The sequence below is a fragment of the Carassius gibelio genome, chromosome B19 (assembly GCF_023724105.1).
Source record: "Carassius gibelio isolate Cgi1373 ecotype wild population from Czech Republic chromosome B19, carGib1.2-hapl.c, whole genome shotgun sequence".
In the NCBI taxonomy this organism is placed as follows: domain Eukaryota; kingdom Metazoa; phylum Chordata; class Actinopteri; order Cypriniformes; family Cyprinidae; genus Carassius; species Carassius gibelio.
This window is the reverse complement of record NC_068414.1, coordinates 29,696,700-29,709,019: the sequence shown is the minus strand read 5'-3', so window position 1 is coordinate 29,709,019 and position 12,320 is coordinate 29,696,700. Positions and strand designations below refer to the sequence as shown.

General features: G+C 36.2%; 1 protein-coding gene across 10 annotated transcripts in view; it reads left to right on the top strand.

Moving 5' to 3' along the window:
• LOC127979131 (MAP7 domain-containing protein 1-like) overlaps positions 1-10,573 on the top strand; it is a 39,226-nt gene extending 28,653 nt beyond the window's left edge. For 4 of the 10 annotated variants that reach the window (XM_052584331.1, XM_052584328.1, XM_052584329.1 and 1 more), the window contains 12 exons: positions 1,755-1,874; positions 3,165-3,304; positions 3,618-3,748; positions 4,828-5,069; positions 5,217-5,499; positions 6,584-6,743; positions 7,830-7,934; positions 8,069-8,119; positions 8,208-8,256; positions 8,382-8,460; positions 8,554-8,786; positions 9,897-10,573. In XM_052584331.1, coding sequence (XP_052440291.1) covers positions 1,755-1,874; positions 3,165-3,304; positions 3,618-3,748; positions 4,828-5,069; positions 5,217-5,499; positions 6,584-6,743; positions 7,830-7,934; positions 8,069-8,119; positions 8,208-8,256; positions 8,382-8,460; positions 8,554-8,786; positions 9,897-9,907 — 1,604 coding nt within the window. In that variant the 3' untranslated portion in view covers positions 9,908-10,573. The remainder of the gene's footprint in view (positions 1-1,754; positions 1,875-3,164; positions 3,305-3,617; positions 3,749-4,827; positions 5,070-5,216; positions 5,500-6,583; positions 6,744-7,829; positions 7,935-8,068; positions 8,120-8,207; positions 8,257-8,381; positions 8,461-8,553; positions 8,787-9,896) is intronic. The other 6 variants (XM_052584327.1, XM_052584325.1, XM_052584324.1 and 3 more) reach the window with 6 other exon arrangements.
• Positions 10,574-12,320: the final 1,747 nt, after the last annotated feature.

The following is a 12,320-nucleotide window of genomic DNA, read 5'->3' as shown; positions in this document are numbered from 1 at the left end:
AGTACGAATAGCGATCCAGATTAACACTAGGCGATTTCCTAGGCAGATATTGGCTTGGGACTATATTATGGGGAAGCACAGGCGAAGCACTGCTGCTTAGGCGAAGCACTGCTACTTCGGGGCAGAGAATCACGCAACACATGAAATCCCACGACTTCCCTCAACATACCGGCGTGAATAGTAGCTGCCTGCCTGGCTATTTTCCTTACAGTACACGAATGGCGATGAACATGGCTGATTTTGAGAGAGACGAAGAGGGTGACTTCTCAGACAGTCAAGAACCAGAACCATACCTATTTGAACCAGAGTTTACAGAAGACGAGCTGCGTGCTTTGGAAATAGAACGACAGTAGGAGACTGCGGTCAAGCCAGCCGCACTTCAGAAAAACACCGTCAAGCCAGCCGCGAGTGAAATTTATATGCGCGTGTATTAGTTGCGACCGCTCAACAGCCTGAGGACGTGAGGATGAGAGCCAACATGAACTGGTGGTGTGAATGTGGGGGAATATGCCAATCTATGCCGACGGAAATAGAGTGTCTTTGCTGTAGAGAGTGGGACATGTTTTTGCCATTGATGACCAGGCTCAACACGTCAGATCAAGATGAGCGTGCCCGAAGTTGTGTCACATCTACAGAGGATTTCACGGCGCTGATCCATTCTGCAGTACTCGATTTTTTTTTCCGGTGTGACAAAGTGAACTGGAAAAAACGCCCCACGCCGAATGGACCAAATGGACAGCTGTCCACAGAGTAAGTGATTATTTTAATCATGACGCATGTATAGATCGACCCATATTATACCTGTATTCACATAGAGTTGATGTTTTCATGTGTTGCGTGATATCTCTGCGCCGAAGTAGCAGTGCTTTCTTCTGTGCTTCCCCACAATATAGTCCCAAGTCAATATCTGCCTAGGAAATCGCCTAGTGTTAATCTGGATCGCTATTTGTACTCGTTGTGAATACGCAGGCCACAAGAAGTAATTAGGTGTTTTTTTTTTATTTTTTGATCACTTTTACTCAGGCCATGCTAGCTGGCAACAAAGGATTCCATTCATTGTGCTAAGCTAAGCTAACGCCGACCCAGTCAAACTAAAACAATGCATGCACTGACACAAAAATGCATTTGCCCACCTATCTAAATGTAGGAAATAATGTGAATAAGCCCTATTTCAAAAAACGGTGGAGTGTTCCTTTAAAAAGTAATTTATTCCTGTGATGCAAGGCTGAATTTCCAGCATCATTACTCCAGTCGTCAGTGTCACATGATCCTCCAGAAATCATTCTCATATGCTGATTTCATGCTCATGAAACACTGATGGTGAAAGCATTTAAAAAATGATCATATTTTTACAGTTTATATTTCAAGATTATATGAAGATGGTACCTGAATGTGTCCTTGCTCAATAAAAGTAACAATTTCTAATCGACCCCAAAATGGTAGTATATATAAACCATCACTCTGTACTATACTAGTTACTGCATTCTTGATTTAACCAGCATGAGTTATAGTACTGGTTAAATTCACTAACTAAATTGAAACTTGAAATTTATGTGGATTAGAAGTCCACAAACATGTCCAGGTCGTGAAATCGCTCACTCAATGAAGGGCCTGAAGATTCTGCTTCAAGTAACAGCTTCTCTGATTGGTCAAACACCCTGTTACAGGATGTTAGCCAGCACTTCGGCCCTTTGTCGAGTGACCTGCGGTCCGTGTCCACATGTGTCGATGCTAACTGCGCCCTCTTGTGTCAGCCCGCAGCTTGCGTCTGAGCCCGTGGGAGAGCCGCATTGTGGAGAGGTTGATGACGCCCACCCTTTCCTTTCTGGCTCGCAGCCGGAGTGTCGCCACCCTCCAGAACAGCAGTGACCCCCGTGAGTTACACATCACACAGTTAACATGTCAGGAGCTTGAGGTAACGGTTATACTCACCACAAACACATGCACACCCATGTAATGAGTCAAACACACATCATAAATGGACCTCATTGAGAGAAAACAAGCAGTAAATCTTGTCTGCTGAAATCAAACAAGAGAAAAAGCTTTCAGTCTCTTCTATGTACATTTCATTAGTCTCAGTATAAAATGAAGCAATTGAATTCCCAAATGGAATCTATTTATCTATTTGAGCTTATGTAGTGTTTTTAATGGAAAATTTTATTTTCCATCTTTAGGATTTCAAATGAAAGCACATAATTTTCAGCAAATTACTAAATCTGACGATTTTCTTTTTGTTTTTCAGAATAGACATACTAGCTCACTGTATATTGCACAGTATGTACTATTGTACAATTTAAAGAAAGTATGTGAAACTGTATATACTTTTACCTTCAGTATACAGTTTGAACATTAAGATGCTACATTGTTGTCACATGATATTATTGCATAAGTATGTTTATATAATATCCAATTATCATTTTTTTGCACATAAATATGATTATATTGCTTTTTTTGTGTGTAAAAAAGACTTGACTTTTGGCTCTTCATCTAAATCAAGAATGATGAAAATCATAGTTTATGTATTAAATTGGTGTTATTGATGTTATGCTTTGTTCGAGGTGGGTTGTTTTTATACCCCATATCAATTCATGATTATAGAAATGTTACTTGATGGGTTAGTTCACCCAAAAATCAAAATTAGCCCATAAATTACTCACCCTAAAGACATCCTAGACATAAATAACTTTGAGTTATACGCTGTTTAATGCCACTCATAGAAATAAATATAAAATAAAAAGCACCCATCCATAAAAAATAAAAAAGGTTTCACATTAGATCAAAGTGATTATTACGCTTTGAATATGGATATTTTTCTTACAAAAATGCATCAAGTTGCTACAGGAGGCCTTTGTTTACCCCCAGAGCCATATGAGGCACTTTTTATTATGGATGGGCGCTTTTTATTTAACTTCTTTTGGACTGAAGCACTGTATAAACTTAGAAAACAGCTATTTAAAATTTTAATATTTTACAATATTTATCTTTTTTTAAGGTATTTTTGATCAAATAAATGCAGCCTTGCTGAGCATAAGAGGCTTCTTCTTTAGAAACATAAAAATACACGTCAACCCCAAACTTTTGAACAGTAATGTAAGATCTCTCATTCATGTTTTAAATAACAGCAAGTGAGTGTCTGTAAACATCATGTCTCTGTCTGATCTCAGATCAGTGTTCCCGCTCTGCGTCCGTATCTCTGACGCCCTGCTCCCATCATCATCCTCACCAGCACAGCGCTGAACGCTGGAGGGTCTCGGCCAGCACACCTGACATCACACAACGCCAGCCGAGACGCAACTCTACACCAGTAAGTACATGCACATAATAACCCACTCACAAATGTACAATTATTCATATAATAATGCTAATATGCACTCACGTTCAAAAGTTTTGATATTTTATTGTTTCTTATGCTCACCAAGGCTGCATTTATTTGTTAAAAAGTAATACTGAGAAAATAATTTGTACATTTTTGTTTATATTTGTTTAGAAGACATTATAAAAGTCCATTTAATGTGTCCTTACTGAATGAAAGCATTCATTTATCTTTTAAGTTACATAACAACAAATCAGCTCGTCCTGTTTTGCCTTTGAAATTATCCATCACTGTGTTTACTTAGTTTGAGAAGAAGAAGAAAGAAAAGAAAGACAAGGAACGAGAGAACGAAAAGGAGAAGAGTGCTCTGTCTAAAGAAAAGGTGGAGAAGAAGAGACAGTCCCAATCCATAACCAGAACGAAAACAGAAGCCAGGTGACTCTCTCTCTCTCTCTCTCTCTCTCTCTCACACACACACACACACACACACACTCACAGCACATGCTCTTTAAGCTGCAGCAGGTTAAATTATTGTGCGCTCATGAGCCAAAGAGAAGCTCTGATCCCGCTCAGCAGGGTTTCTTACAGGCTGTTGGGTCTTTTCAGGCCTTTGTGTTCCCTTTGTGTTCAGTTGCTTTGTGGAAAAGTGATAAATTAGCCATTATAGAATTAAGGTTGTACTCTTATTATGGCCAGGCCATGTCCTGCCTGATTGCTTATTTACAATGTTTCTTAAACTGCCTCCAACTTTCCAGCATAATCTGTTTCCTCACTGCAACAAAATCCACATTATTGCTAAGGCAAGCATCAATATAATTATTCAGTTTAGGGTTAGTAAGTGCTGTTTTCTGTAGAATTGAATGAAGTGATTTTATAAAATAAAAAAAACAAGAAAACTTAATTCAAAAAAAAAAATCTTATTCTTATAGGATATGTTTTTCTTGGTTTTAGCTCAAACGCACTTAATTTTCATCCATTTTTCGTCCATCTTAATATCTTTGTAACTTAATAAATTTTTTTATTCCCAATTAGATCCAGATTTAATTGTTTTAGTGGAAAATATGTTCAAGAAATAGATAAAGAATTAAAAAAAAAAAACTAAAAAAAAAGAAAAAAAAAAAAAGAAATGAAAATATCAAAATAATATAATACAAAAATAAAGATAAAGATACTATGTATTTAAGTAATATTTTCAGTGTCGCTAGAAAACCAGCCCAAATATCAAAGCTAAAAACAGAGCTTTATCACCTAAACAATCTGCCAAATAAAACTTGGTAAAACTTGGTAACTTAATATACTAATATAAAATTGATTTAAAAACCAAAACTGAATTAAAGCTAAAATTAATTAAACCTAAATAGTAATCTTATATTAAATATTAATATTGAAAGCTCAAGATATCAAAGTAATTTAATAGATATCAAAACAAAAAATAAGAAAATTAACTGATTTGTTAAAACCAGATTTGTTTTGGTCTGTACTGGGATGTTTTCTGAAATCTCTTCTCTTTTTAGCCCAAATATAAGAGCTAAGAACAGAGCTTCATCACCTGCGACGCCCAGGAGTCGCCCCCTCTCACCCAATCCAGCGGTGTCCCCTAAACCACCCTCATCTGCGGGCCGGACTCCTCCTGGCACCAAGACCCGGCCTAAACGGGCTCAGACTCCCGCCCGCGTGCAGGCCCCCGCCGTTTCTGCTGTCGCCGTGGAAACCAAGGAGAAACCCCGTCACGCTGACCCTCCCAAAGACACAAAGAGTGAGTGTGATCATCATGACGACCAGTTTGCTCTCAGATAAATCAGTGTGAAGGCTCAGTGGATTTCAAGGACTTTTTTCCAGTTTTAATATGTGTGAACAAAAAGTAAGCATTTACTGTTCTTGATTGACTGTTTTTTCTGTGTAGCTGCTTCCAGTGTTCCTGACATCACCATCTCATCTGCTCCGGCCACGCCCATTACTCCCTCTGCACCAATCACAGCAGCTCCTCAGACACCAGAGGTGGCCAGTGCGGCAGCCACACCTTCCCAATCGCTCTCTCCTGAGCCCGGCCCTCCGCTCGCCAAGCCCACGGCTGGGACCAATGATCCCGAGGAGGCGGCCCGCGTGCTGGCGGAGAAGAGACGTCAGGCCCGTGAGCAGAGAGAGAGGGAGGAGCAGGAGAGACGAGAGCAGGAGCAGAAGAGCAGGTCAGTTATAGACAGCTTTGGTCTTGCACAGCCAAAATAATGTCCAAAACCACTTTTACAAAGAAAGAAAAATACTGCGGGATTGACTTAAAATGATCACTGCATTGTTGTTATCATTTGCTACAACTAAAACTATAAAAAATATTAATATTAATATTAATACTAGATTAAAAACTTGTTGCCTTTGCAACTAACTGAAATATTTTTTGTAGCACTAAAATTACCATAACTAGAAATAAATAAAATATAAAAATGAATTAAAACTAAAAGTGTGTGGGGGGGACAAAATGTAAAATAAGACCCTGACAAAATTGACAAAAGTGCATAGCAAAATTATAAATAAAAATTAAATGAATAAAAAAAAAATGTTTATACTAAAAAATATACTAAAATATAAAAATAAAAATTAATTCAAAGTTTTAAGCTAAGTTACAACTTTTCCAGTTGTTTATGATTATTGGATAAGGATTTTTAAAATAATTTTATAGATGCTCTACAAATTCTTGGAGATTAAATATTTTAGAGTTGATTAAAATTACATAAATGATTATTAAACATAATAAATACAAAAAATGGTATTAAATATAATATATATTTTGATTTAATAATTAATTAGACTTTGATTTACATGATTTTGTTAAAGATCATTTCCATGACTTTTCTGTTCGCCAGACAGCTCATAACAATAAAAATGAGCAGTTACATTTTAGTATCGTTGTATTTAGCATATTTAGTACATTATAATTTTGTATTTAGAATTTCAGTTTTAATATTATAATTTGTATTAATGTTCAGAATGTATAAGTTGTATTAGTTAGTTTGATTGTAGTCCAAAGTTGTAGTAACCTTGGTATGTGTTTTTGTCATTTTAAATATGTCTTTATAGTTTATTATTATTCATATTATGAAAAATGTTGACTAAGCAAATGGCAGAAATAAAACAATTATAACTATATTTTCAAGTAAAATGTTTTTTTTTCATGGTTTAGCTTTAGTTAGTGGTAATAACCCTGCTTCCGAGACGTTGACTGAGAGTGACTATTCGTATCTCTCGTGTTGCTAACCCTGCCTCATCTTCACTCAGAGCACTGCGCGAGGAGCACGCCAGACGTGAGGAGGAGGAGAGGAGGCGCAGGGAAGAGGAGGCGCGCTTCATGGCAGAGCAGCAGCGTCTGCAGGAGGAGAAGGAGGCGCAGGAGAGAGCACAGGCCGAGCAGGAGGAAAACCTGCGTCTGCAGAGACAGGTGAGCAGTGCTTCGTGGGTAATGGAGGCCATTAATGACAAACATCTCAAGTTTTAGAAGATTTTGAAAAGCTTCTGTTAGATACTCAACTGGCTCAGCAATTTTCAATGGCGTAAATATTCATTTTAATTCTATATTTGTGGCATATATTAGTTTCAAGCAAATCCGTCTTCATTTAAATCATTATAATACAAAAGACCTTCAAGGCTTCAAGGAGACTGTGGCAGAGGCAGACTAAAGGACGTTAGCTTGAGTCTCCGGTGGTTCAGATCTGTGACGTCACGTGAGCCTGCGGGCGACAGAGCGCGTCTGACACCAAGCCTGTGTTCTGGTCTGATTTGATCATGCAGGACAGGCCTAATGGGTCTGTCTGTGGCTCTATGGACATACAAAGCACATCAGTGACGTCTGAGCAGATCTAAACAGTGACCCAGAACACAGATATATATATAAGCAGAATTAACTTGACGCCACATCTGCACTTATGGGCTATGAGATTTAATATACTATCTTGATGCATTTATGCCTATGATTCAGTATGCAGTCCATATTTTGATATGCAGTTGAAAATACTGTGTCTAGGTGAGGAATATTCAAATCAATCAAACAGAGGGAATTTTTGCCTGCTGCTTCCCCCTTGTGGTAAAGGAGTGAAATTAAAACACTACCAAATGATGTGATCGTTGCCTATTTTAGTATTCTTTTTTATATATTATTAAAGTATGTATTGATATTTTGAAAAAGCTTTTATTTTTATATATTTTTTTATATTTTTTTAAGTTGTGGTTGTACATTTTATTAGATAAATGTTGAACTTATTAATTAAAAAATTAACTAAACAAACTAACTTAACTTTTAAATTAACTTATTAATTTTGCTATATTTTTGTCATTTTTGTATTTGTTTTAAATATTTCCGTATAGCTTTCTTTTTTTAGTAATTAAATTATAATCAGCATTTGTTCAAAACAGTTATAATTTGAGTTTTGGTTGATGATAAAAACCAACCACTGTATTACTTTGTGGTGTCTTATGGGTAATTTACAGGATGTACTGTATGTGTAATGTACTGTATCTCGTTTTCCAGCGAGAGGAGGCTGAAAGCAAAGCCCGAGAGGAAGCAGAGAGACAGAGGATAGAGAGAGAGAAACACTTCCAGAAGGAGGAACAGGAGCGGCTGGAGAGAAAGAAGGTAAAGCAAGAGACTGCAAATGCTTTTACTGAAAACTAGAAAGAATCTCGTTGCTTTCTATGAGAAACACGCGAGATATTGATATGATTTTCTCTTCCTGTGGCTTTGACTAACATCTGTGTTCACCTTTCTAGCGTCTGGATGAAATCATGAAAAGGACTCGTAAGAGTGACGCAGGGGGACAGGTGGGACACATCTGTGTTTTTATTGAGTCTGAATTCATTTCACACACAGCGAAGGGAAAATGAACTTGCTTTATTTGTTTCTTTGCAGAAAGACGTTAAGGCTCCAGCTCAAGTGAACGGCAGAGTCTCTGACAGCGGTAAACATTTTATTTGTAGTGCTGTGTATGCTACGTTACTCTTAAAAATAACTATTTACTCTGTTCAAAATATTGTAAATGAGTTTACATGAAAAATAGAGTGCTGTTATTCTCTTGTCTTGCAGTAATCCAGAAAAACCCATCTGAAACTCTGCATAGTGGTGCGACGAATTTGAACCAATCACAAGGAGACATGAAAATTAGGTAAAGTTGAGCAATTAGGAATGATTTGAAATGCACTAAGAGATGTTGTGCATATTTTGTTGTTGATGAGAATTCTTCATGTTTTTTGCTCAGCTCTGTGTCCTGGGACACGGCACCCATCGTTAACGGAGTCCAGCCCACTAAGCATCAGAATGGACTGTCCTCCAATGGAGAGGGAGCAGACTTTGAGGGGATCATCAAGCTGTCCAATCACGGTGGCAGTGGAAACAGTGGGCAGGGCCAACCTGCTGACCCAATCATGGCCTTTGAGGGAGGGGAACCGTTCATGATGAAGGCGGGGCCTATGAAACCACAACATGTGGCTGGTAAGATATTAGATATTATTAGATTAGATTAGATATTGTATTTTGTATTTTTATATCAAGACTATAGGCCATATTACTATATAAAAAAAAAAAAAATTAAAAATGAGAATTTGCACAAAATACTCTGGATGTTCTGTGATGTTGTTTAAGGTCATAAAAAAGTACAACTGAATATAAATGTATGCAATTTATTCCTAATATATATTTATTTATTTTACAATATTAGACTATTTATTTGACTAATTATTCTGTTAGATTATTATTCATTAGATTGTATTCAAATGTGCATTAAAAGGTCTTACATTTACAGATATATATATATATATATATATATATATATAAGATCATAATAAGTGTCTGTATATAAATGTATGGATTCTTTATCTTTATGTAATTTTTTTATATGATTATATTTTTGTATAGTGACTAAATATATAACAAATATAAGGTAAAAAAAAATTGTCTGTATTTAAATAAATGGATTTTTTTTCTTACCTTTTATAAAACTTTATTTTATGATATTTTTTTATATTTTATATATATTTACATATATTAGTGAATTACTACATGAAATATAGTGAACAAATAGCATACATTTTATGAATTGCTTTACTTTTGAAAGGCGTTTTTTAAATTTTATTTATTATTCTTTTTAAATTATAATGAAAATATTTCAAAATGTCTTAAATTTCTTTCCCTTTAAGCATGCAGATATCTTGGTACTTATATTATGAAAAATATAGCATTTTTATGACAGCATTATCCATATAAAATTGAAATGTACTGCTGTTGCAGTTTTATCAGTAATGTCCTGATGACAATAATAAGGATTAGTTCACCTAATCATTCTCAGATGATCCAAAGCAAAGACTCTCTTCAGCTGAACATTAAAATGGTTAGAAGAATCTCCAGGCTTCACTTTTCTGCATGAAAACGAGCAATGCTTTTCTTTGTCTTTGAAGCCGTATGCTAGTTTTTTGCAGGAACATTCTGTTATTTTGTCATTGGGAGCTTGACAGTGTCAGTTACTTCTATTTCAGAAACTGACTTTAAATGCTAAATCAGTTTCTTTCTGTATACATGTTTATTTCTGTCTTGTTCTTCCTGCAGAGGTCCTGTGAGAGAGCAGAGCCTTCTGTAAGAGAAGAGAAGAGAAGAGAAGAGAAGAGAAGAGAAGAGAAGAGAAGAGAAGAGAAGAGAAGAGAAGAGAAGAGAAGAGAAGAGAAGAGAAGAGAAGAGAAGAGAAGAGAAGAGAAGAGAAGAGAAGCCTTACGCTACCACTGCTTCCACCGTGACGTGTGCCAAATCAACAAACTGCTTTAGACTGCTAAAGACTGCTTTAACTTTAGAAACACAGCAAGACAGAAACCACCGATTTCTGTGGAAGCACTTTGAGGAAGCGAAAGAAGAGGAGGAGGAACCTTAAAAAGACATTTCTATACATATAAGACGTTTGCAATGTCTGTCTATTTCACTGTGTGTCATGGTGCAAAATTGTTGCATTTCTTTAAAAAGTCACCTGCCGATTATGTGGTGCACCTTAAAAGAGTCGCTATATGATGGATTTTAGAAAAAATACAACTTGGAAACACACAATGTTTGGCTATCATTATGCTAATAATTATTATTGTTATTGTTGTTGTTATGGTGTATTGTTACTGTTCCTTTAAGTAGAAAAACGTGCGTCTTGAATTATTGCCTTATTTAATGTGCGGGGCGATATTCTGTATGTTAATGTATATTTGCCTGATTATGACGGACCTGTGGAATAAATCTTTATGAAAGGGGCTGTGTGTCAGTTCACGTTAGTATATCATCTTTGTGCAGTGAATATTTTCTGCCAGCAGAGAGCATCGCTGAATCTAAACTCAGCCCATGTTTGTTGAACAGTCTCTCATCTCCTGTGTAATAACTAGTGTACATTTGCATTCCTCTCTCATTTTCCTAAGCATATTGTATTTATGAAGTTCACAAACTAGTTCTGTATCCTCTCGTTCTCTTTGAAAGTCTGTGCATGCATGGACACCCAGATCTAGTCATTCAAAGAGATGTTAACGGAATAGTTCAATGAAAAGGCAAAAAGCTGTGTTTTTGTAAGAAACAAATCCATCATTAAGACCTCTTTTAGTAGCTTTCAACTGTTTCTTCCTCGATTGATCCATAAACATGCTTGAAAAAGCCACCTCGTCTGAATCAGGAGAGAAATGTGCACAGATCAAATTTATAAGTTAACAGTCCAAAACAGTGGTAAACTAATATGTTGATAGACTTTGATGTGAGAGGAAAACCTGGAATGGAGCTTTTGTTATAAATTTTGTTCATTGTTGTGGATTATGGAGTGCAGTAAAATGCCGTATTGATGGATTTATTACAAACATGCAGCTTTTTTGCTTCACAACATGTAATTTGATGGACTAGAGTCTTGTGGATTATTGTGATGTTTTTTTTTAGCTGTTTGGATTCTTATTCTGATGGCACCCATTCACTACACACACAGGATCCACTGGTGAGCAAGTGATACAATGCTAAATTTCTCCAAATCTGATCTGATGAAAAATTCCTCCAGGATGACATGAGTTGGTTAATTTTTCTAAATTTTTTGCATTTTTTTTTTATTTTTAGGTGCACATACGAAGAAAACATAGTTACCTGCTCATAGCATATTATCTACAGAAAACAAAAGAAACTGCTCCAGTGGTTTTAACTCTGGCGGCGTCCACCTGAAGTTTCACCATCACAACACCCACTGACGTGTTCTTGGCCCTGATAGTCTGAGGCTCGTCTCAGGCCCTTTATTTTTAGTGAGTTATGAGTAAGTCAGACGCTGCCAGCTGGGTTTTAATTCATATGGCATGACAGGAGCGAATAGGATCTTAATGAGTGACAGAGCATGCCGCCTGTGTCTACAAAAACTGGTCTCATGTTTGCATTTGATTTGAATAACTCCTAGGAAAAAATCCATTGCTCCATGGTTGCTCAGGAGACTTAAGAAATCATGCTACAACTTTGTTGTTGTAGATGTTTCTCCTGAAATTATTGGGGAAATAAAACCTGACACATACAGAGCTTTGCTCTTGATATGTTTTTGAGTTTCAAATGTAAGCATAGTGAAAAAAAATCTAATTTATGATTTTTCTGGCACCTGAAATCAAATCAGTTTAAGGTGAAGTACCAAAATGACAAAAACTAAAAGTTTTAAATAAACTAAAAGTAAAGTTTAAAAACAACAACAACAACTCATGAATACTATAATAAGAAGACAAAGGCACAACAAAATATAAAAAAGATTAAAATGAAAACTGAAAATATACAAATAAAAGGCAATTCAAAATATTAATATGCTAAAAATATAAATGGTTTTAAAACAACACTGGTTTTAATATAAACTCACAACACAAATTTGCATTACAAAGTCTGAGTTGACCAAGGTGTCTGACAGAGCTCTGGATCCAAAGTGCGTATTTGTCTCTAACCTTTGACCTTTAAAGTCCTGTTAAATAGTACGCTGTGTCATGATGAACCCTTGGTGCACAG